This window comes from Motacilla alba, chromosome 2 (genome assembly GCF_015832195.1).
Source record: "Motacilla alba alba isolate MOTALB_02 chromosome 2, Motacilla_alba_V1.0_pri, whole genome shotgun sequence".
Taxonomy (NCBI): Eukaryota; Metazoa; Chordata; class Aves; order Passeriformes; family Motacillidae; genus Motacilla; species Motacilla alba.
The window spans coordinates 119,339,094-119,364,191 of NC_052017.1; the positions used below are offsets into that span (position 1 = coordinate 119,339,094).

Below are 25,098 nucleotides of genomic sequence, written 5' to 3' on the forward strand. Positions count from 1 at the left end.
AAGGCTCTTCAGCTTGGAAGAGACTCCTTTGTGTCATGAAAACAAGAGAATTCTACCAAATCAGGAAAGAGACTGCAGGAAATGAAGAGTCATTATTTCTCATGTCAGGAAAACTTAACAACCTGCTGCAGTTTTTGCTGCAGTTACTATAAGCAAGCATAAAACAACAGAACCACTTTGAAAAGGCATAATTATGTTGTGGAACTTATCACTACAGAGAATCAAAGCACACACATATCCAAAAGCAAATTCATGAAGGACAGCATTAAACACAATGTTTTGGATGTGTGCCTCCAGTCTCTCAAAAGCAGGATTTGCTCTCTTTCTCCTGCTCCCATTAACTGTCTGCCACCAGTCCCAGAATATCAGGCTAAGTTATCTTGTCTATCCCAATCTGGTGGCACTTACCTCTTGCTCTCCTGTGCTAGCACCAGTCTGAGGTTCTTCAAGCTGTCATATGAGTCTCTTGTTTTTCTGTCCAGCCCTGAAAGTGTTTGCTTCTGAGTAGTTTTTGTCTTAAAGTCTCACTAGTCAGACCAAAATACAAAATTTAATTACACTCATCAGAGGTAATTATTTTATTAAAAAAAAACTTGCAGATGGAGAAGAAATTGCAAAGATGGACATTCCAAGCTACCAAGAAGTACATGATACTCTTTGCTCCTGATGATCAAAAGCGGATGCAATACTGGCAAATAAGACAGTCTTTGAGCATCAATAAACAAAACAAGCTAAGAACAGCAAAAGGGCTGATGTCCAGTGCTGCAAGGATTTGGCAGTGTGCTTGTCTTCCGTTTATAGAAAGCATAATGGCAGCATACAGCCCTTCCAGGGACTGAGCAGAGGATTTGTGCAGTGTCTGCACTATGGAAACCTGCTTGATGTGCCACTTAGCTTTTACAGAGCCTTGCAAAAACCAGAGAAAAATATAACATAGATCTTGCACCTTCTCCCTCTTCAAAGTACCATTGCAAAGGACAAAGGTCTGAGGTACTCATCAGCCTACCACTAAATACACCTTGCTTGTCCCCCAAAAAACTAATGCTTCAAACTAGAGTAGAAAAATAGAAGTGGAACAGGGCAACCCTAAATTTAGATTCTTCATGTACATATAACTGAAGGTGAAAGCCAGGCATATAAGCATTTAACTAGTTGATTCTGAATACTGAGATACTTTTAGATCTTTTAAATTATTTACAGGCCTAAAAGGGTGGTCAAACATGAAAAATATGTCCAATTATTAAGAATAAAAATAAAATAAAAAATAGATCATGCTTGCTTTCTAAAAATATCTACAGTACTAAGCACACATTCAGCAAGAGCAAATTCCTGAATCTATGAGCACCAAAGCAGTGCTTACTCTAAAAGCTCTCACTCTTTGAATCCCCATTCATTTTGCCCAAATGCTACACCTAGATTATATTTTAAAATTACTCCTCAGCATAAGGAAAGTATGAAAATGGGTCTGAAATTACTTACTCTCCTACTTTCTTCTTTTAAAATAGAATTTAAAAAAATAGATAAAAACATTTTTTTCTTTATCTTCAAGCAATTTCATTCCTCGACTCATGACCACTAATGGAATTTACAGCTCTGTAAATTGCAATCAGGATAATCAAATCCTGTGCTTTGGGGTAGGAGCTGACCTCCACAGGAGCTGGGAAGAAATTTTCTCCCAAGTGCTGCACTGCACAGTTGTAGAGGTGTATTGTCAGTACAATGGAAAGTCCACCCCATGTGAATAGTGGTGGCAGAATATAAGGCTTTGAATGCCAAAAATGCCAAAATGACAAATTCTATGTGATTGATGAGAAATCCCTATGAAGCTTTCTATTCACTGCCAGACTCTGCTGCTGTGCTGTGCACGGACCATGAGACCACTGAGTCTACGACTTCCAGGACAGTCTAGACAGCACAGCTACAGCAAGGCAGACAGAAATAGAGAAGAATCTCTTTCCTACCAAGTCTGAATTTAAATTTCTCCTGTTGTAAACAGCTCCTTGACTGACTAATCTTACCCCCAGCAAATATAATTTGATTTTACTGTAGCCATATATGTAAACATAATATGAGAAAATCATGGCATTAACATTATTAACTACTAACAAAATTATATTCCTCAAGTAAAAGCTGGAATGTAACTTAATTTAATCTAATACATTCCATGCACACAGACACACACAGACACACATATATAAACTCACACCAAAATAACATTAATTTAAACATCATGTTTCTGAAATCCACTAATCTGAGGTCAGTATATACAGGATTGAAAACTGCACTTAAACAGGATTTCTTTGTCATTCTATTGTATTTTCTATTACCATAGGACAACAGTAAGAATGAATATTTCAGAGAAATCTGAAATTGGGAGGAACTTATATTTCAATATCCTACATAAAATAATAAACTAAAACTAGGAGCTTGTTCTGTATGTAGGAGCAATACCAGTGAGAGCCACAGCCCAACACAGTACCATAAATATTTAAGTGCCAGCTTGAACCTCCCATCTGCTGACATTGCTATCCATACAGTTACCAGGACACACATGTGAGCTGCACAGTGCTGCTCCATGCCAAGAACCACCAAAGATGTCAGAGGGAAATGGGCGAGTTGGTGACCAAAATCCTTGTCAAAATACTGCTTTAAGGAAACATAAATCTATTAAGCACGGGTAGAGCAGCTTCACTACTGGCTTTGTGACCCTTCCTACAAACAACATTCCTTCTGCTGGGAAACCCCAGCTTACCTGCAAGTCAATGTCATGGGGAGGAAGCTGAGCGCTGCAGTTGGTCTGTGTCATCAGTGTTGCTAAATACAGGGTTCGACCTATCACATAAATATGCATGATAAACTTGAGACCAAATTTACGAGAGAATGTCTCTAAAAAAGCTGCTGAAATCCATGTGATTGCTCCACACTGTCTTTAAGATGCACATTCAAGTCCCTGAACATGAAATACCCGATCTGTAAAGTTTTCATTTTATTTCTAAATATTCACATTCTCTCTTTCTCCCTAGAAGTATTCATAGAAAATTTTGGGTTTATGTGTGTATCAAAATACCTCTCCTTTGTATCTGCAAGAATACTTTAGACTAGAAAACCCACTTAAAATTGTAATAATTTTCACATTTACTCAATGGCACCAGGACAGGAGGTGGAAGAAAACAGGGATGGCATGAAAGTCTTGGCATCTGAGTGACAATCCCAGCTTTTGAGGCAGCAACAGAAACACATCCTTTTAATTAGAAATTATTATTTTGAGAAAAAACATATGTACTTAAAAACAGCATTCCAGGTAGTCCACTTAAAGTTGCATAAATATACTTTGTACTCAAGTTTTTTTATAGAAGTCAAATTCAAAAAACAGTTTAGGTATGTGCATTACAAGTAAAGCAGCCTGTGTATGTGTGGGTGTGTAAATACCATATACCCAGATGCAAACCTTCAATGCATTAAGTAAACTTCAGCTCTATACCTTAGTACTCAATTCTGAGTCTGGTTACCTTCCGGATTGTTAAGTCTTTCTAAATTAGAACAAGCAATTTCTCTTTGTTTTACCTAATATTTGAAAATGGCAAAAAAGTCCCATGGGTCACTGAAAATTATCCCTTCATTCCTGCCGCCTGTTTCAAGTCAGTCAAAACATTCCAGACTTCAAAAGGGGGCTTTGCCTGCTTAGGCCATTTTGGTGTCCTTCTATGGTTGGCCTATGAGGGATTGGTTATTTGGATAAATTAGTTTGTGGAGCCTGCTGGCCTTCTAGAAGACCTCAGTGTCTGACTGCAAATTAGTTCTACAGAACATGTAGAAATCCCTGGGCAGACGAGAAGAAATAAATGGTGATAAAATCTAATACTACAATGTTTGTAATGTGATTTTATTCTGCTCTGTAGCTTGTAAGCAAAGCTAATGTTGAATTAAAAATTTTCAAATATAAAAATGTCCATGAAAGCACAAAATCAGATCAGTATCCGAGTCACAGCAGAGAAGGCTGGATGCCAACTTTAAAGTTAAGCTTCCCGCAGGAATCTTTTACAAGAACAAACAAAAAACCTCCTGGTTTTCCACAGAATCAAGTAGGTATTTACATTACGGATGCACCCCTGCTTAAGCCAGGAAGTCACACAGTTGAATTCGGCTGGAGCTTGGGCTGTGAATAAACTGCTATGCAGTCTTTCAGTGCATAGTTGTACAACTGCCTAAGGAGAGTTTATCCTTAAGGAAGAGAAGTCAGAGAGCCAAAACTAACAAACATGGCTCCTCAAGCGGAACAATGGTCCAGAAAACCTAGTAAAAAAGAAAATAAACTTCACTGGCAGTTTGCTTTTTACTGTTAAGGGCTAAGCTACAACTTCATCAAGACTTTCAAGAGACTCCATGCTGAACAGTTGCACACAGTGGCTGAAAAAAGTCAGATGGATTGTGTATTTCTCATATGCCCACTTCTACAAGTCATCTGAAAATACCTCATGCTGTAAAAAAGCAAAAGTTCCACTCTCTGAGGAAACAAGGATTTGTAACCAAGATAAGTGGTGGTATCGGTTGATGGACCCCAACAAAACACTGCAAGGTCTTTGAGACCTTGAGGAATATGCCCAATGCTACACGCTGTGGGTAGCAGTACTTCTGTCAGTGCTGCAAGCACTGCTACCTATGGCACCTTAGCATTTCTGCCACCAACGAGGAAAGGTACATTTTAAGTGACAAGAATTTCTCCATGATGTTTCTGCAAACACAGATGAATGAAGAGCCTGCAGTGAATTATGTTTTCAAACTGTCCACAAACAACTTACAATTTTCAGGAGTATTTTCACTAAAATGTTCTGAAAGAAAAAATTCTATTAATAGTTACTGATTGAGCAGTTGCTATAGACAGCCTAGCAGCAGCTCACTTCAATTTGGGGAACTTAAATACATCAGCTAGTTCCGGCTGTTCATTCTTTTTGACACTTACTGAGGGTAATAAGTGGGTTTTGTGGCTTATGTTTCCAATATTTTACCAATTGCAGATAGAGAGGGGAAGGGTAGTGGGAAGGGTGCAGGCGATTACATTTTATAGGCTCAGTTACAGATTGCAATTGCATGGTGCTTGATGGTTACTGCCTTGCAGAGCTTTCCAAAAAGGAAGCGTGTCACACATTTCTTCAGAACAGGAGGGGAACACAGAGGGGAGAACTTTGCCAGTCTTTGAGAAAAACTAGGCAGCACATGCATGACTTTCACAGTGACAATGTTCTAAGTTTTCAACCAAAGGTAAAATATTCCTATTTTCATCCTTCCTCCTCATAGACTTTGTTCCCTAATGTGGCAAACAGGTAATGTGAGTAAGCATGACAAACATGTCATTGATGATGCTGTTCAAATCTGCAGGTCACCAGCCATGCCCTCCGGCACAGCCATGCCACCACCGTGGCAGCGGCCTCTGAAACCGCTGAGAGTTGTGCTGCCAGATCCTGGCTCGCCTTGAAACAAAATGAACTTTCTAGCCCTTCTGGTAGTGAAGATAACCTTGAAAATGTGAAGAGAGTGTAATCTGATGCCTCAGTAAGACTGCAAGGAGCTTGAAACAAAGACAGAGAGATGTGAACTGCCCCAGCCATCTCTCTCTGGGCCCCATGGACTCAGCATTTCTGTGGTCGTGGAGTCTGGCATTTTTCCAAGATTCCACAGAATCTCGCATGTTTGCTGCAAAATTCATTATTTTGCTGCAGCCAGGTGCTGGATGTTTTTTGGTTTGGGTTTTTATTTTCTCCCTCCCCCTTTCTTGCTGAAACCAGCTACTTGCCCTGTGTCTTTCCACTAACAGAGGTAGGAGGTGAATTTTCGGTGCAAAGTGCCGCTCTCCGGTACGCGGCATGGGAGAAGTGTCCAGGGAGCAGCAGGGAGGAGAAAGAAGTTGGAAATACACAGCCAGGCTGCCCAGCGTGCTGACTGACAGCTGAGGTTTGGGGGCTGTGGGGGGAATCAGAGAAGACTAACTGCGGGAGTGGACCAAGAGCACCTCCTTTTTTGGCTCACTGGGTACACACTATTTGGATCTACCTTGACTGCTGAGGGCCTCAGAGTCTTCGCTCTGTTTTCCAGATGGGCAAACTCCATCATCAAAAACACTCGATGCTGAAAATACTTCTTGGTGTGCAATTTTGCAATGAGAATTTTCAATTATGAGCCTGGACAGGGTAGGAATGAAAATTATTTTATATTATATAATAACTTAATATTGCTACCAGAGAGAGAGTTATGGAAGAAAAGCCCCCCAAAATATCCCCAGAGGGTATAGTAATTGCTGAAAACATGCCAGTATTTACTTGTGAAAATTTTCTTGGGCTGAGTTTTGCAAATAAATTAACCCCATGCTAAAAAAAAAAAAAAAAAAAAATCAGGCAAATCAAATGAAATAAAATACCTGCTGACCTCTACAATGCCCTTTTTGAGTTTTTTTTAAGAAGTCATCATCAGGGTACCTCCAACCACCTGGGTTATCATGCTGAATCTTATCAATGTTTGTCATGTTTTTAGGGCTTCTACTGAGTTTCTAGGGCAATAGATTCATGCCAATGCCAAGTTTGGAACTGGTAGACTTAGCCTACCACAAATACAAGAAATGATAATTTTGCAAATTTTTTTTAAAATCAGTTTGGTATAAGATGTGCTATTACACAGCCCCAGGCTCCTTACAATCAGAATTTCTCTAACACCTAAATGATATTTTCATCTCAAAAGTAATTAAAACAAGAGGTTGTTTTTTTATTTCTCAACTATATTTGAGCAGTGGGACTTGTTGCAAATGACAGAAAAGCCCCTTCAGGATGGTGAAGAAAATACTAATTAAAAAACCCAGCCATTTGTTTTAGCTTGATGAAACAGGAGTGAACCGTCTTTGATAGGTGCAAGTATCATTAGCAAACAAGCTTCAAAGTCTTTTTTGGACTTGGAAAGAAAGCAACAGAACTTCAGTGAAATTTTCAGACAGGATAAACCACTGACATCCTCTGTCCAGCCAGCCTCAGGTTTGTGTTTCACTTCTCTCTCAAGCACTAGTAATGGAAAGGCAGGGGCAGACATAATGTTCAAGTGTGCAAGCCCAAGTTTGAAATTAATTTCCTACAGAATGCAAACCAAGCACGTGACAATTAGTACAATTAGAACCATTTCTTGATTAGGAAATGGCTAAAATACTCTCTCAGCTGTGTGAGTGTGACAGAAGTGCAGAAGTGAGTTTACTGGGCTTATTATGGTATCCTCTGTACACATCAACACTGACAGGCTGTATTCCCAAGAGCAACACCATCCTCTTCCTCAAAAGAGAAATCTTGGCCAAAGACAATGGCAAAGTACTTCCTCATACACTCTCTCATACTGTTGTCTGATAACTTTTTTTACATTATCCAGCTTTATTTCTCAGTTGTTGAATAAAGCTCCTCCCTTACCCACATGTACCTGAAATTGCTTCCACCACATAGTTTGCAATGGCCAGTTGCAAAATTAAATTACTTTTCAATTGGTATGTGTAGGGAAGTTTTATTCTTTTCCTGTGGACTAGTACCAGCTTTTCAAAGTCACTACGCGTGGGATTGTAAATCCCAAACAGGTTTTGGTTTCTGGTTTCTAATTACAGAGTGCTAATCTATCTCTCACCCTCTCTTTCTTTCTATGCACACACAGAGAACAAAATAAACAAAAATAATGTTCATACCATCATCTTTATTTTCACTGAGACTATTTTGCCTGCTGACTACTGCTTTTATGAAATCTCCCTGTTGGTCAAGTGGCTGATGCAAATGCAGCAGACTGTCCAGTTATGAATAATTTCAAGTGAGACCTAACTGAAGGATCTGATTGCAGGGTTTAATACCCCAATTTTAAACCTCTCCAATGACAACGCAATCAGAAGAGTCACACCCTGCCCTGTGTCATGTACCTTTGGGCAACTCAGTCCTCATTTACAGAAGCCTGAGTGCTGGTCAGTGCAGTGGGTCTATTCAGCAGTTACTAGCTTAGATTTTGATAATCCTGATAGCATCAACAACTACCACCCACTTGGGTAATGTGAAGGGAAACTCTGAGCAGATGAAGCATTTTACAGGCTCTCTGGACTAAGCGGTGAAAAGAAGGAACGGAATGAATAACCCCAACAGGAGTGCTGGTAGTGCCAAACCATGAACAAATATTTCCCTTCAAACTCCTGTTATGTTAAGCGACAGTTACATTTGTCATTACATGCAGCCCCAGCACACAACTACCCAGCCCAAACCCTCCACAGCACACGAAGCCCAGGCTATGCTGGGCACACAGAGGGGAAGGATTGCAGTGGAAGCCACAGAAAATCCTGACAGCATCAGGGAATGGCTTTTCATGCATGAAGGAAAGCCTGATTCCAAATAGAATGAGGAGCTTGGGTGGTGCTGAAAGCTCTGGCACAGCAGCTGCAAACAGGACCATCCCTGTTTAGTGCCTGTTGGTAACCATGGCCACCCTTTCCCTAAAAGTTAACTGGTCCTGTCCACACATGGTGGTAGCAGTGATGGATAAATACTCAAACATACACATAGAGACAAGACTGGAACAAATGAATATTGGAAAATAATCAAAGCCATATTGCTTCAGACAGCAAAAATTACACTACACATGAAGTGTAACAAAAAACACGCAACACAACAGGCTTATTATCAAGGGGCTTGGTTTTTTCTACTCTGTTGCTACATGAAATGGAAGCATCAGGGAAACTGGATATAGAAACATAAAATACAAAGGGAAGAGTGAGAGAGAATAGACTACTGCCAAATGTAGAAAATAAACACATCAGGAAAAAATGCAGGAAATAAATCAAATTAAATTTACTAAATAGCTTTTGGACTTATTTTACAACTGGTAAAAATAAGGTAATTTCAATACGCACACTATCTGATAAACAATTCAGAAAAAAAATATATGTAGCATTTTGAATTTCACTGAGTGCCAAGAATGATGTCACAAATTAAACTAACAAATCCAAAACCCACAACTAATCATTTGACCATGCATTAAACATTCTTAATTGTACTTGATAGTTTACAAAATGTCTTATTATTGTGACTCTAGAAACCGGCATTTACAACAAACAACAATGCTACTACATTTTTTTTGCCACCGCTCTTAAGACTTTGCAGCTAGGAGTTGCACTTGCTTTTCCCAGAAGCAGTATTTGCATATATTCACACAGGCAAAGAGAAATAACTTCAAATAACGGGATGAAAACTCCTCAACAGACAAAAATGTTAACACATAAACACAGCAGGCCAAATATTTCTTAGAGAAAGCAACAACCATCATTTTGTAATATGAATCACTGAAGACAAACATTTTGAAAGCCATACTTAATTTTCTGTAGCTTTAGCATAAGCTTCCATCTCTCAAATAATTTCATCATTCCCTGCTTCTTCCAATCACTAAAAGTGCATGTAGCTCTCTAAGACTTTCCTTCGCTTGGTTGCCACAAAAATAATTGCCACTTTAAAAGCCACAACTTTTTTTCTCAGGACTGACGAGTTGTTTACTTACAGACTTCCCATTTATTCCCTCGGGGTCTTCCATTGAAGATTTCTCCTTCCAAATTATATACGGGCTATTAGTTACAGGGAGCTTCAGACAGTCCTAGCACACACACACCTGTGGAAAAGACAGCACCACATCGTCGGATTAATTTGTTGGCATGAAACTAGGAGCTGATCTTCACTTCTGCAACTTTCCAGCAACTAACAAGTATTCACAAGTTGGGAGCAGTTGCCTTTGAAGAATTGAATCAGTCTTGAAAATAAACACATAGCTGAGCTGTTTATTGCGAATCCATGCAAGCCAAAAGCAGGCAGCGAGAGCCCCGTTGTGCTCACTGTCTGCAGAAGAATAAAAGGCAGCCAAGAATGTTTCTACCACCACTATTTCTGTGCCAACAACACATCTCTTCTTCTTTTTTTTCTTTTTTTTTTTTTTCCTTTAGGAAGCTCAGCCTTCCCCTGATATCTATCAATGTCAATCGCACTTTAATGCTAAGAGGAAATAATAACAAAGCAATATGATTGTAGACTGAGCCAGGATAAAAAAGAAAATCCACAAAGTTTTCAAACGTTGCCCTCAAGCTAAGGATATTTTTATACTAAATCTCTTCAAGTTTACATTAAGTCACAGTCTTAGGCCTCATAAATTATAAATGTGGGATGCTTTGTGTTCTCTCACCTTCGGAAAGGGTGCTCTTTGATGTTTAAAGTAACAGTGAAATACTCAGATGAAACACCAAAAGCTTACCCTCCCAAAAAGGTATCAACCCAAAATATGGTTTCCCTCCTCCTTTGGAATAAAATGCTGTAAATCTTAAAATTCAGAATTATTTGAGGCATAATTTAAACAAACCCAGCTAAAATCCTCATTAGAAAAACCATTGCTTTTTAAAAAATATGTGGGGAAAAGGTCAATAAAAAATAAAAATGAAAACGTCTTTTTTTTTTTTTAAGCATGTATATACCCCCCCACACACACACATGCACACACGTTAAATATACACAGAAATGTGCATAACACTTTTCTCTCCTGTGACAGTTGAAGATATGGTCTGAAGACATTCTGTTTGTTCTAAAACCACTCTGCATAAGAAACACATATAATTTAAGATCAGGACCCAAAGTCTTATTCCTTCTACCTGGATAAGACTCTAGCAAGAAAGTAAGAAAAAATTCCTTCAAACCCAGTTTTTTGGAGACTACTCACTGCACATATTTGGCTGCTTCTATAAAATCTAAGCATTAAGAAAGTGTTAACAGGTCCACTCCACACCCTAAGAAAGATGCTAATATGAACCATGCTTCTGCAATGCATCCACTCCCTTCTTTCTGGTTTACAATTGAGAGATCAAATCCAGTCCTGCTCCTGCTGAGAACAATGGCCAATCTGCAATATTTCTGTGAAATCAGGGTTTGGTGCTTATATTTGTTCTGACACCAGATTATAGGCTAGAAAACTATTTATGGCTTTAAAAAGTGACAATTACAGTTAGGGAGGGAAAGGAAAAGATTTTTTTCCAACTTAAAAAAAAAGAGAGAAGAAAACAGCCCACTAACAATGCCCCACTCCTAAGCAATGACTGACATCTGTTTCAAAAACTCTTTTATTGCAAAACTCAATAAATGGAAAAACCGCACAAACTGAAAGTCTGCCACTTCAGCAAGGGAATAAAACGGAGCCTTTTCTAATGGAAAAATATTCAAAAGTCAATTGATGTAATGCTGGTATGGATGACCTGATGGATTTTCAGATCAGCAGTGCTCTCTTTACTAATGGAAAGAAAACTTTACAAAGACTGGTAATTTTCTCTTGAAGCCCAGAAGGAAAAAGCACATATGTTGTAGTGTATATTATAGTTCAGCCATAATTAGACGACCTAACTTGCAGGAGCTGCTGTGGCAAATATTTTCTCTCTCTGGGAAAGATTCCTATAACACACCAGTGTTAAAAGAGCCTACTCTTGTAATTTCTGCTCTGACATATGCTGCACTTCATGTCACTGCAAGAGAGGTTTACAAAAAGCTCCTATATATGTGGGCACCCACCCACACTACTAGAGGCAAAGACTTGTCTTGCTCAGAAGACACCAGAGACCTCTGGCAACAGAATCAAGTCACGGTAACATGAGGGCTTAGATAGTAATACAGAACAGCTGATCCACAATCAAGTAATAATAATTGAGTAATTTTAATTTTGAAAAATTCAACTTCTAAACAAGAGCAACTTAGTTATCCTGATTCTAATTGTCATCTTAGGTTATTTTTAACTTTTAGTGAAGCTTTACAAAAACTAATTAAATTCCCTTGACATGTTAATGTATCAAAAAATATATCCAAATTACACAGTATCTATTACAGAGAAGCTGTTATATGCAAAATGTGCCATCAAATATGAGTAGGACAAAAACTCAATTTATTGAAAAAGACAAGATCTAAATTGAAGAGAAGTCATGAAAGCACATATCCCGTTTTATTTTTTTCTACTTCTTTGGAAGTCCTTTGCTTTGTAAAATACTATTACCATTAAGAGTCCCACCAGCTAAAGAAGTACTGTTGTACCAGGCATGATGACCAGCAGTGCTCTTTCCGAGCAGCTATTACCATTTAAAAGGGCATTAAAAAACCCCACAGAGAAGCACAGAAAGTGGTTTATGGGGGATTTTTATTCCCTCCTTTCTGAAACGTTAGCCAACGACGCGCAACTTTCCCCACACACGCGGATCTCAACACGCGCCTTTGCCGCCAGGCACAGGGCGGCTGCCAGCCCCTCCCAGCCACGCTGCGGAGGTGGCAGGAGCTTTAACGAGCTCCTTCTCATGGAAGTGCTGTCCCCCTGTCCCCATCCAAGCACCCACCTGAAAACCTGGCGAAAGCCAGTGGTGGATCACCCGGGAAGCAGATTTTAAACACAGTCATTGATAAATACCCTCTTAGGGCTGGCAGGGACCAGTGGAGGCTGACCACTTGCAGAGAGAGTATCAAACACAAGGGTGACTAAAAAGTAACTGGCCACGGCTGACCCCTGGCACCTCGATACCCACATTTAAGGACAAGGAACCTGATTCTTTATGCTTGCCAAGCTGTTCTTCATAAAAGCTGTGCATTTCCCATGCAAGACCTCCACCGCCGCTAATCCACATCTTGGAGCTGTCCCAGGGCTGCTGTAACACACCTTCAGCTGCACTGAGACTCTGAAAAAACCCACAGTGATCAGAAACAGCACCAACACAATATCTTGGGCTGCCTTAGCCCTTCCATCACCAAGGAGAAGGAATTAAACTTTTCATCCTGTTCCTGTGCCACCAGCAAAATCAATTCTGTCTTACAACCTCCCGGCTGATTACGCCATTGCAAAGTCTCCAAGATAAGGTCATTTTTAGTGCCATCAGTGGTTTCTGCTTTGCTCTTACTTATTTTCTCATGCTTTCTCAGGAACTGATGGGATTTTTCCAGTAACACTTTGAAAAAAATTTATCTCCCCAAACTATACAAATTTGTTAGAAGTAAAAGAACTCAAAAAGCCACACGTGCTTTATCTTTTAGTAAAGAAAATAACAAAAGAAGCTTTGAGGGTGGGTGAAATGGCTTTTTTTTACCCTGTAGATGACAGTATATGGTATTTTACAGTTAATGTGAGGAAACTCAATGGTTTTGATTTTAGGTGCTATATTTGGTAAATTTCCTTTTAGGCACTTTCTAAAGACTCACTACATTCACTCCATTCCCAGGTAGGTCTCTCCTCACCCACCCCCGCTTCCTTTTAAGGTGTTACATTTGGCAGATAACCTGGGTAGCATTTAGAAAACAATTATTTCCAAATGCTGGGAAAGAAACTTGCCAAGTGCAACAGCTGAAAACCGAAAAGAAAGAAAAAAAAAAAGAGGAAGGAAATAAAATGGAAGAGGAAAGGTATTTTTAAAAAATGAAATTTGGTGGGGACCTTTCAGCAGCTTTATAAACAATTAACTCCAGGGCTGTGACTGAAGACCACCTCTGATTCAGCCTGGAGAGCCTGCAGATGCAATACAGCATCTTGCCTTCCAGTGAGCCTCGGGGACTCCAGCAAAACAGATACATGCCCAGATGTGTGGGATCCACTATGCACATCTGCATGAAGGCATCCCACACCAACTGCAGAGCTGACACTGAGCAGAGATAGACTCTGGGGGTGTGCAATCCCCCAGTCTGCTCTGTGGCCATGCAGCATGTAGGTAACACACTGAACAACACCACGGGGGAGTAGGTCACTATTTCTGCACCCCAATAAACATCCATGCTCATCTCAACAGATCTTTTTTCCACGACCATCAAGTAGAAATGCATGGAATGTCAGGAGTTGACGCTGAAGAAAACCTGTGGGAGACGGGTCTGAAAGTTTTCATGGTTTTTTTGTAAGCTTTCCTTTATATAAAATAGAACAAGCACTCTGGTGTCCTGGACAGGTATGTTTAAAACCCACGGCTCTTACACTCACTGTCAAGTCTAGGTCTAGCACCAAATTAATCTCATTCTATATAAGTAAATAATGTAAATTAAGTATCAAGAATTTTGTTTTGCTATCTAGGTAATCACTTTTAACTTTACTTTAAAGATTAAAACTATGGCATTTCCCTAACACTTTTAACTTCACTGAGAAGTATAATCTCTGGTAAGGGAACATGAGGTCTCATCTGCCTACACAGGAGTCTCACTGGTTGTTGGACCAGAATAACCAAGGAGACTCAAGGGCAAAAGCAAGCAAGAAAGAAGGTAGAAAGGAAGCACTATGAACACAAAAAATACATCACAGGCAAATGATATCAGTGACAGTCTGGTAAATACATCTGTGCTACTTTCTAAATCCTCATTACATTTATAAAATTGCTATCACACTGTAAGCCTATGTCTTGAAGGAACAACTCAGCAATAGAGTTTGTGCCCCATTTCTCCCATAGACCCATTAAATCATGAAAAAGGTGTCAAGAACACAAGGGCCACAATACTGGTTGAGACCAACAATCCTCCTGGTGCTGTCTCCAGCCAACAGCCATAACTGGACAGAAGGGCAAGAACAGAACAAGCATATGCCATTTTCACAGTATTTTCCCAGCTTCCTGCTATTTCAGCTCAGAGGGTTTCCTGAGACAGATGGAGTTCATCTGTGTACCAATCCTCAGTACAACTCTCTCAAGTACTTGTCTATCTAGCAGTTCTGAACATTCACTTTTGGGGGAATTATTGAGAATTGCACAAATTTTCTTGGAATTATTTTAGACGCCAAAACCCCGCTTCTGAAAGGGTCAGCCTGGTGCCAGTCACCTTCCAATCACCACTATTTTAACTGAGGTTTAGCAGTTCACATTTATATCTGCAGAATTTCAGTTGTCGTTTTCTTGTCTACTGACTTGTCTCCTAAGGTCCTTGAGCAGTTCTTCACCACTGTCCTTGCTATTCACCTCAAGTGGAAGAAACCTACAAAAATGATTCTGCCTGATTAGCACACTTATTGAGACCTCTGGAGAGTGGAGTGAGGATAACAGAAAAGTCCTACCTGAACAAACAAACAAAGGCAAAAGATATTGGCATGTTTTTATGGGAATCTCCTGGTTGCTAATTTCAGCAAGCTCAGAAGAGCTCTCTGGTCTCCCAGCATTGGAAGAGACTGTCAAATACAAAGAAAATTCTGCTGAGGTGGAGACAGTAGCCTGACAATGTAGTGTTCAAAAGTTAAAAGGGTAATAAGACTGGAGAACTGGAAAAAATGAAGTAAATAATTTGCCATTCCTTTTACAAGACCTAAATCTGAAATATAACTGCTTCAAAAACTGTCTTCATGAAGTCTTTGAGTTGCTTCCGTCATCCAATGGTCAGGAATGGTTTTGAACAGGAATTAGGACCTGGTATGAGTTTCAGGTATGAAACCTGGTGCCTGCAGTGGGCAGATTTCTAAGTTCAATCTCGCTCACACAAACTCCCAACAGGGCGCCTCAGTCAGGAAGCTCCACAAGAGGCTAAAGTGGGAGACATATCCATACAAAAATTTACAGCAATAATGTTATTCTAAAAGCAGAGCTCTCCAAACATAGCAAAAGATCATATTTTTCATTGAATACTAAATGCACACAAAAGCCAAGCTGTAGAACAATGTTAAAATTATACTGGTTACTTGCTTGCCAGAATTTCTTTTCTAAATTACTTACAAAATTAATACTACATTTAAAACTACCCAGTGGGATCAACTTTATTTGTATCTGAAATGTAGGTTGAAACCGTTCAGCAGAAGAACACACTAACAGTTTAGGACAGAAAATAAAAGATATTCTTAAGGTGAAAACATAAAAATTCTGCTTTTAAAAATTAATAAAATTACATTTTACAAGGTGAACTTTGCCTCAAATAAGCTTTCCTCTTAGCATTCCATAGGATCATCAAAAAGTTAGAATTTCCCTGGTTTTATTTATGTATCATTAACAAAGAACAAAACCAGAATGCAACAGCCAATTCCTTTGCCATCATGTCTTTGAGCAACAGATCTGTTTTCTGCTTTCTATGTGTCAAACAGACTACAAAAGGTGTGGGGGGGTGAACAGATTAACACTATTAGGTGAAGTGTCATGGTTAATAAGGAATATGAAAGACGTACGAGAAAAATGTTGAGCTACGAATCATAACTTGCAACTGGAATACTTACCTAGCTCAGGAAAGAGGTGTAAGATACTTTAAAACAAAGCTTTCTTTCAACCCGTGTGGTTCTGTACAGTGTAGTAATTATATATGTGCTTAAGAAGCCTTTCTACACCTATTATAAATTTAGATTAAAGGTAGGGCATTACTTATTATTTTACATGTGCTTTTAAAGTAGTTTGTAAAATACATGCAGTCTATAAAAGTTTGTGGTCTAACAACAAGCAACTTGTCCTGCTTCTGCATAATTCAGTGCCAACAGGTAAAAGTTTGCTAGTTATAATTAATACAGGTCACATGTAGAGGTTTTAAGATTTACACAGAGCAATTAAAGTAATTTTCCTCTAGGTGAAATGTCTTCGTTTTGTAAGTTTTGTAAGTTTTATTTATTTTTTTAAATAAATCAGATAAATTTGAGTCTAAAGTTGTAACAACCTTCATTAAAACCTAGGCTTCCCCCAAGCTGGTGAAAGCATTCAAGTATACCAGCAACATTTTCAGTAGTGGCTGCCACAGCATCTCAGAGAGCAGAAAAATCCACCCAGACAGATGGGTTACAGAGAGTATGGATGCAAGGGAGTCACCCTGGCTATAGAAAGCCAATGCTCAACCAGGAAACACAGATGTCAAAGTCTTGGCATCTCCTGGTGAGGGGGAACCAAGCGCTGGGTCAGGGCCAGCTGAGGTCTCAGTGGTTCTGTGAGAACCACCCAGCTGCCTCTGGACTCCCCCTGCCCTTGGGAACAGTGTAGCTGCCCTTGTGTGGCACCGAGCCGTGTCTCTGGTGTCTCCATGGGAGCGCCACTTGCAGGTCCCTCAATGGATCACCCACCAACTCAGTGCGCATGGCAGTGACCTTCCTCACACCGCCAGCAGCAAGGCTAAGGATGCTGCTCTCTTCTTCACAATAACAAAACTTCCCTGTCTCTTGAGGTCAACCAAAATTTTCACTGGTAAGTCATAACAATCACACACTGCAAGGAGCATCTTATTTTCTGTCTTTACAACAAATCAATATCTACAAATACTTCTGCTTCTCTTCATGCAGTAGAGTTACCTACTTGAAATTGGGATGAGTTTCACTAGTAGGAGCAAGTAGTCTATTTTCTTCATTTGGACTCATTTCTGAGAATGGGATCTCTTTCAACCTCTGTTAAGTCCAAATGAAAGAGCATGAATGGTCCTAATACTGAGAAAACCAGAAGGCTGCACCACTGAACTGTCAAATCTGTCAGTGTGAGATCCAATGGGACATTTAAAGGCACCACATCAGCCTAAGCATCTACAGCCATTTACACCTCCTTGATTGTCTGTTTGGTTATACTGCAAGCACGCTTGTGAATTACAGTAAAGACCCAGCTGCACCTTTAGCCACCTAAATATCCTTGGAAGCCTGGCCCATGGTGACCAGAAATACCCACAATTCACTAGCTGAAAACTAGTTTTAAGACAGAAGTGACACTGTTTTTACCTAACAATGTTGCAAACTTTCCTTCATGTCTCTGTTCTACATCCTCAAACTCTTGCCTCAGGAGTAATCCCAGGGAAGGCACTGCCCAGCTCCCTGTGAGGCCATCCCTGCTGTCAGTGGGTCAGGCAAGGAGGCACTGGTTGGGACCTCTCTCTTTTCTAGCCAGCAGTCACTCCTTATGAAATTTAACCCCACCAATACGTCGCTGACAAATTTGGACAATTAGCACTGGAATATTACAGGAGAGAAGAAAATTATTGTAGGAGTATTTATAGGAGTCCCAATTCCTTGCAAAACAATACTAAAACACTTTTGCTTTTTAATGCTGTTCTGTTCTACTTCATCATATCTTGCGCTTGACAGGTGACATCCTTCTCCTCTGATTTCTTCCAGACTATGTTTTTAAGAAAATGAATTCAGTAACTCCTCATTTTTAACATAAGAAAAACTGAAAACTTAAGGATTTGGAACCTTGATAAATAGGTTTTGCTTACACAACTACACAATGATGCATTTTGTGGTTTTTGTCAGCAAAAAATGCACCTAGTCAAAGAACAATATTTAGCTTCAGTTCTCCATGTCTCCAAACTATATCTACCAATGAGAATGAACTTTATATGCATTCATGAAAAAAACAAAACGCTCAAGAGCAAAACACAGAGGAAATTAAGTAGCTAAATAAATCAGTCTGTACTCTAGCAACAGGCACACTTCTTAAGTGTTTGCTTATCCTAATACTCTTGCAATCTTTTTCACCATCAAGCTCAAGATGAAAGTTTAATTATTGTTAAATATTACTGAATATAGCAATCTACTAAGAGGGAAGAACAGAATAGGCAATGGCTATTATCTATAGAACATGATTTTTTCAACTATTATAAAAAAAGTTTAACTTATCAAATAATGAATGCTATAGCTAAGTTTTTAGAAATCATATTTCCTGATAAAGGAAAAAGTAAAGAATGAACTACACTATCATTTTGAACATAATATTTCACTCTCTTTTGAGAACAATATAACCTAAAACATAAAAAAAAGAAAATTTTATTCACACACCACCATGCAATCCCCTTCCATATTCAGACGATAAAGAGCTCAAGCTATTGAGCTGAGTAATTAAAATCCAAAATTTTCAGGAATTAGGCCAATTACCCACAGTAGCAGTAGGTGTGACTCGCTATGGAAACAGCATGGGAAGAACAGAGAAACAACTTCGGATTGGAAAAGCTTTTAAAAGCATATGAAGTACCCAGCTGTGGCCTCCTTGATTTTAGGGACTTTACACACAATTTCCGTTCTTATAAATAAAAAGAGCTTTCTCCTGGCTCACTTCATTATAAGGGGAGCTGCAAAAATGCAGACCCACCTCACAGGGTGGGAGTTCACCTCTGTGATTTTTCCAGGCAGCCCGGCGCAGTGGGGGCCCTGGGCAGAGGGGGGCACTGACTGCCTGCACTGCCCACACCCCCACCCCCTGCCCGGGCTTTGATTAGGGACAGCAGCTGCCCCCAGGCCCCCCCAAGAGCTGCCCCTCTGGGTGTCACTGCCAGGCAGCCACAGCTCACTGTCACACCATCAAATCCAGGCAAACTTTTCTTGGTCCGACCATTAGAGCCTTTTCATGGTAGTTTGACCCACATCACAGAATTCAATGGTAAATTCATATTTTACTTCCTAGGTCCATGCAGTAGGATTAGCACTATCAGACAGAGTGAGAAAATGCGCTGTGCCACAAAGGAAAAAGAAAAAAAAAAAAAAAAGAAAAAGAAAAAAAGCACTAAAAGAGTCCAGACATTTGAGAAATCATTATCTTATGATGTTTGGTATATCAGATTAAATGGTCAAAGAGAGTAAAAATGATAAAAAGGAAAAAAATCTCAAGCCTCCTAACTCAATTTACACTCTTAATTTTGTACCACTCTCCCTCTCTCTAAATCTAGAAGGAAAGGTTATTTTGAGCAATAATATTTTTGGATTCTATAATTAAGCAATTGAATGAGAGAAACAAAGAAAATAATGTAAAATTCTCAAAATGCACAGGATGCAAGAGGGCCCCAGTTCCTAGCTGACTAGGAGAAACTGTTCAAATGACCTTTGAAGATTTTACAATTCTCCTGCCAGAGTCCATCCCTCACCTTGCCCATAGTGACAAGCTTTGCAGCACAAGAAGGACAGAGCCACAAAAAAAAGAAAAAAAAAAAAAAAAAGTTACTTGCTTCGTCCTTTCTCTTCCTACCCTGTTTGTGATTCACTTGACATAGGAAGATGTAGCTAATGAAGGAAATTAATAATGATACATCAGGCTTGGAATGAACAACAGCAAGTATTGGTGCTATTGGTAAGCATTGGTTATGGTCACATAAGGAACCAGTGACTTCATTTCTACTTAGACAGGTTATAAATACTTTTATTGATACTATTATAATTTCTAAAACTTTGAGGACTGGTGAACCATTCAGAAAGAGTAATCCATACATTTTAAAAGGTTGTTGAAGAACATGCATACTTGTGTTTTACATCACACTTAAATCTACAGTAGAACAAGTTGTGTACAAGCTAGAACAAAGGTTTGGGAGGAACGTATCTAGACTAGCCTTCAGAAGATGTGCCAGCTACCTCCATGAGCTGCAGTCCTCAATTAGGGACATTTCCATACATATTGCCCTTCTGTCTCCTACTTTCTGCTGCAGCTGGACTACCTGCTCTGTACCTACTCCATGATCCTACAACTACCCTCATTATGGTTCATGCTTACACAGCTTTTGGCAGAGAATGAACAGCTCTAATCTGGAAATTGTTTCATAGGGACTTTCCACACACCACTCTTTTTAAAGAACTTCTGACAGCACTGAATGACCATTTTCTCTTCTTATAGCCATATTTTTATTTTAAAGTATTATGGAAAGTGTGAGTCTTCAAACGTAGCAACTGTCTGGTGCTGCTGTTCATACTGCATTTTGCTGGAGCATATGTAACAATAACAGTGTTTTGCTACTAAAAGTCAATGGGAGCTACTCTTTGCAATTTAAACAACACTGTGCTGCCACGAATCTAATAGGGGGGAAAAAAAAGGAAGGGGGAGCGAGGGAGGAAGCCTACTGTTATATTTTCATAATTGAAGAAAACTCTGACTGTGATGGAAAAACTGCCAATTTGAGTATAGTCTTAAAGAACAGAGTATTTCATGGGAAAAAAAAGAAAAGAAAAAAAAAGAAAAATAAAAAGAAGCTTTATCTCCAGGATGAGCAACAGAGACCAAAACCCTTTCATAAGTAGCCTCATCCATCCATCTCTTTGAAGGTCTTAGGTGACTGCAGGAGAAATAAGAACCCTAGAAAGCGAGCTGAGGCAGGATACACCTGTGGGTGCACCCCCTCCCTGCTGCCCTTGCTCAGCACCCTCCTCCCCAGGTGCTGGGATGCGCGGAGCGGAGAGGGGGGAAGCACCGGAGATCATCCCTCCGTGCCCCGACCCGCTGGAGGCCGGCAGCCAGCGGGCTCCCGGCAGGGAGGCGGCCGCCCCAGCGGGGCCGTGCCCGGGACACCGGTGGCGCTCGGCGGGGTCGCCGTCGGTGCCCGGGCATCGGTCTCTTTTCCCCGTCCGTCGGAGGAGGAGCTGCGCGCTCCTCGCTCCCCTGACACTTGCCGTGCCCACAGCCGGCAGCCCCGGGGAGCGGGGCGAAGGCGGACACACTCGCACACGGCGAAGCGTCCACAGCCTGCTACCCTCCGACACGCAACGCGCGTTGCGCTACCCTCCGACACGCAACGCGCGTTCAGCGCTGCCGACGCGCCGCAGCGCCCGGCGGCCCCGGCCGGCACCGGGGCTCCCGCGGCGCCGGGCGAGCCGCCCTCCGCCGCCCCTTCCCCTCCCACGCCGGGGCTCCCGCGGCCTCGCCCCTCCCTCCCTCCCTTCCTCCCTCCCTCCGGCCGCCCGCTCCGCGCCGCTGCGCGCCCGCGCAGCCCCCGGCGCTGAGCCGGCGCCTCCCGCCCGGCCCCACGTGTCCGGCACCCCCCGGCTGCGGGCACGGCTCGGCTCGGCCCGGCCCGGCCCGGCTCGGCTCGGCTCGGCCCGGCCCGGCCCGGCGCGCACTTACTCCGCGGGGCCTCCGGGGCGGCGGCGCGGGCCCGGCGGCTCCCCAGGAGCGGCGCCCGGCGGTAAGTTTCGAGGAGCGCGGAGCCGCGCTCGGCGGGGAGGGGTTTCGGGGAGGCGGCGGCGAGAAAACTTCCCTGGAGCGGCTCGACCGCCTCCTCCGCCTCCTCCCGCTGCCGCCGCCGCCGCCGCCGCCTCGCCCGGCGGCAGCACCGCGCCTGCCCGGCCGCGCCGCCCGCTCTCGGCCCGCCGTCACACACGAGAGCGCCGCTGGCCGCCCCCCATTCCCGCCCCACCAACACACGCTTTTAAAATTATTATTTTCTTTCTTTTTTTTTTTTTTTTATTTATTTATTTCTGAGAGTTAAGATGGTATTAGCGAGGGAAGGATGGGTCCTGAGGAATGCCGGCTTCCTGCAGCGCTGCGGGAGGTAAGGGACGGCTGCAGGTTACACATCCGAGCCCAGCTGGCAGCTCCGTCGCTGTCTTGGCAGCGCCGGGCCCGCACGGTGGGCGGTCGGAAAGGTACCGGCAGCATCCCCCGGCCCCAGGGGCTTGTCTGACACCTCTCCTCACCATCGTGGGTAAAGCCATCGCTTGAAGGCACAGAATGAGGCAAGGCGTCAAGGTCTGCATGGGAATGCTGCTCCGGGAGAAGCTGTGCTAGGCATATGGCACCTGATCCCGAGGACTTCGGATCATCCCTAAAATCCGAGCTTGTACGCATCCACCCCTCCTCATTACCCATGAAAAGAGAAAGCATGGGTCAGATTCCATATGTCTTATGCTTCAGTTATAAAGTTACTGCAGAACAGTAGTAGAACATGCTCTTCACTTCCTCATCGCAGAGACGTGAACTTAGACCCTGCATAAGGTGTATAGCACGAGCATCCGACTATAACACAGATGAAAGCCCTGCTTAGTCTGGCAGCCTGGTCCAGACTCTGAAGCAAGCAGAGCTGTACATGCTCTTCCACTGTTTTCTTTTCCCAGCTCTCTTGGGTGTGCTTTTGTGCCAGTTTCAGAAAGTAAAAAAACCTATCTTTACCTTTAAAGAAATTGAAATTATGTAGAAATTGACATTACGTAATGTACAAGCATTAATGTAGGTATACAAGTAATGCCATTTAAATCTCTAGAATATCTCATGTTTGTCCGGAAGGACGCAAATCACGTGGAATCCATTATAACTTTTAAACAATATTAAGGGTTTTTTTTCCTCCACATGTTTCTTCTCCAGTCCTGTAAATTAAAGGGTTAGAGTTAATTCAAATGTCACATGTGGGGCCATATACAAAATATTCACAAAGATAGAGTCCACATTCTTCTGAAGTTAAATGAATCCATGTATTTTGACTTGACAAATACAGCATGTTTATATGTATATATTTTTTTTAATTTTCATTGTACCTGTATTACTTGAACATTGTATTCCTTCTTCAATATAATTTTAAGGTACAAAACCAAGTTTAGTTCCCACTAAATCCAGTAGCCAAAACTCACCTTGACCCACAACAATGGGGGATAATGGATTTTTACACTGCAGGGAAGGAGATTAAATTTCTTTAGCATACCTGAGCTGAGAATGTGATCTATAGGCTGTAAAAAATTTGATTCACAGATTATGAGAAAGACTCAAGAAAGGTAAAGTTGCAGACCCACTTGCTGTCTTGCAGTGGAATATGTAATGGAGAACAGCACATGTGATTCTATAAAAATCTCTAGAAGCAAAATGAAAAATCACATCTCTGCAACTATACTTGTCCTGGACTTATGGAATAGGCATGTGCAGCCCATATCCTACCTTGCACGGAGCAGTTTCTTCAGAAGTTTATGACCTTTGTTTGACTATCCACTCTGGCATGAAGCCTTTTTTCAAAATCAGGTGTGGGGCTAAGTGTGTGTCCAGATTCTTTTTTCACCTAGAAATCTTACTGGTAAAAAAAAAAAAAAAAAATCAAATATTCGTATTTCGTATGTATTTTGTAATTTTGAGCAAGTAGGAGAGTATTCAAAAACTATACACATACCAAAAATATTTAAGAAGGTCTCTGCTGGAGCATATCTAATTCCCCAGAGGTGCTCTTATTTTTGTGTTGGATACCTCAGTATAAAATGTCAGTGTCCCCTGCAGCATGAGCAGAATTGTTGCACAGGCATGTGAGAATGCTGGCAAAACAGCTCCAAGGAGGACCATGAGAGCCCTCAACTTGCTTGTAAAAGAGTGGACCTCCTTCCTACAGGAAGCCTTGGACTTCGTGGTGGTAAGTGATGTGGATTGTCTAAGATTTGGCTTAGAGGTATTTTTGTTAGCTTTCCTTTTCTGCAGGGTTATGTGCTGTTAATGTTGTGAGAAGAAGCAAATGAAGCCTATATAATAGTTAGGCACTGAGTAAAAAATCAGCATGATCACCCTTCACAATAGGAAATTGGTAAATCATGGTTTATAGATCAAAATGTTTAGAATAGCAGTGAGATCGCCATCCTGCTTCCTAGAGTCCAGTCTAATGAGTTGTCAAGCATCTGCTGTTGCTACTGGATTAAAAACCAGTTGTGAAAACTCCCTCCCACCCCAAGAGCTGTCAGGTCACCTGCTGCCATTTATCCCCTTATCTGCAATAGAAACCTCTGAAATGTTAAGTGGTTTATTCGACCTATAATGTCAGCTAAAACTGGTGTGGGTCTTCCTTATGCAGCTAATGAATTTCAGTAGGAATGGTAAGAAAGCATATTAGGTCTGACAACTCATAGCCCTGAAATTTGAAAGACCGGTGCCTTTGAGAACTGACAGTAATGCCAAGGTAAACAGTTTCTTTTCTGTTATTCTTTCACTCCTCAAAACAAGCACCTCTCCAAATCTGAGAGCTTCTGGCAGGTATGATGAATGGCAAATCCTAATGAATCCCATGGTTTGGCCAGAAGTGTTAGGACTTAGCACTCTGTACAAATTCTCATCTGAAATAGGAGTATCAGGAGCCAATTTCTGGAACATAATTTATTCCAGACACTAGCTGGAATAAACAGCATTCTGTAACCTCCTCAGATACTTTGCCAGTAGGGAGCTGTCTTTACACTTCTTTCAACTAAGCAAGGGATCCAAATACAAAATTCATCCTTCAAGAATACAGTGTGGTTTAAGAGACTGGAGGATTCGAGTTCATTTCCAGGGACATTTTTGTGTCCTATCTGTATGACATTTTCTTTCTGAAGCAGGTCTACTGTGGTTTGCTGCTACCTTGCCCTGATGAGTTTAAAAAAACCCCAGCACTGAGATTTAACTTTCTAGAAGCATCTCAAGCTTACATTCAGTTTCTACAGTATGTTTCACTTAAG

The 25,098-nt window shown here is 41.3% G+C and overlaps 1 protein-coding gene across 7 annotated transcripts in view; it reads right to left on the reverse strand.

The window, feature by feature from the left end:
* EYA1 (EYA transcriptional coactivator and phosphatase 1) overlaps positions 1-21,964 on the reverse strand; it is a 159,928-nt gene extending 137,964 nt beyond the window's left edge. For all 7 annotated transcript variants that reach the window (XM_038128447.1, XM_038128446.1, XM_038128454.1 and 4 more), the window contains exons 1-2: positions 21,770-21,964; positions 9,547-9,654 (exon numbers count right to left, since the gene is read on the reverse strand). In XM_038128447.1, coding sequence (XP_037984375.1) covers positions 9,547-9,579 — 33 coding nt within the window. In that variant the 5' untranslated portion in view covers positions 9,580-9,654; positions 21,770-21,964. The remainder of the gene's footprint in view (positions 1-9,546; positions 9,655-21,769) is intronic.
* Positions 21,965-25,098: the final 3,134 nt, after the last annotated feature.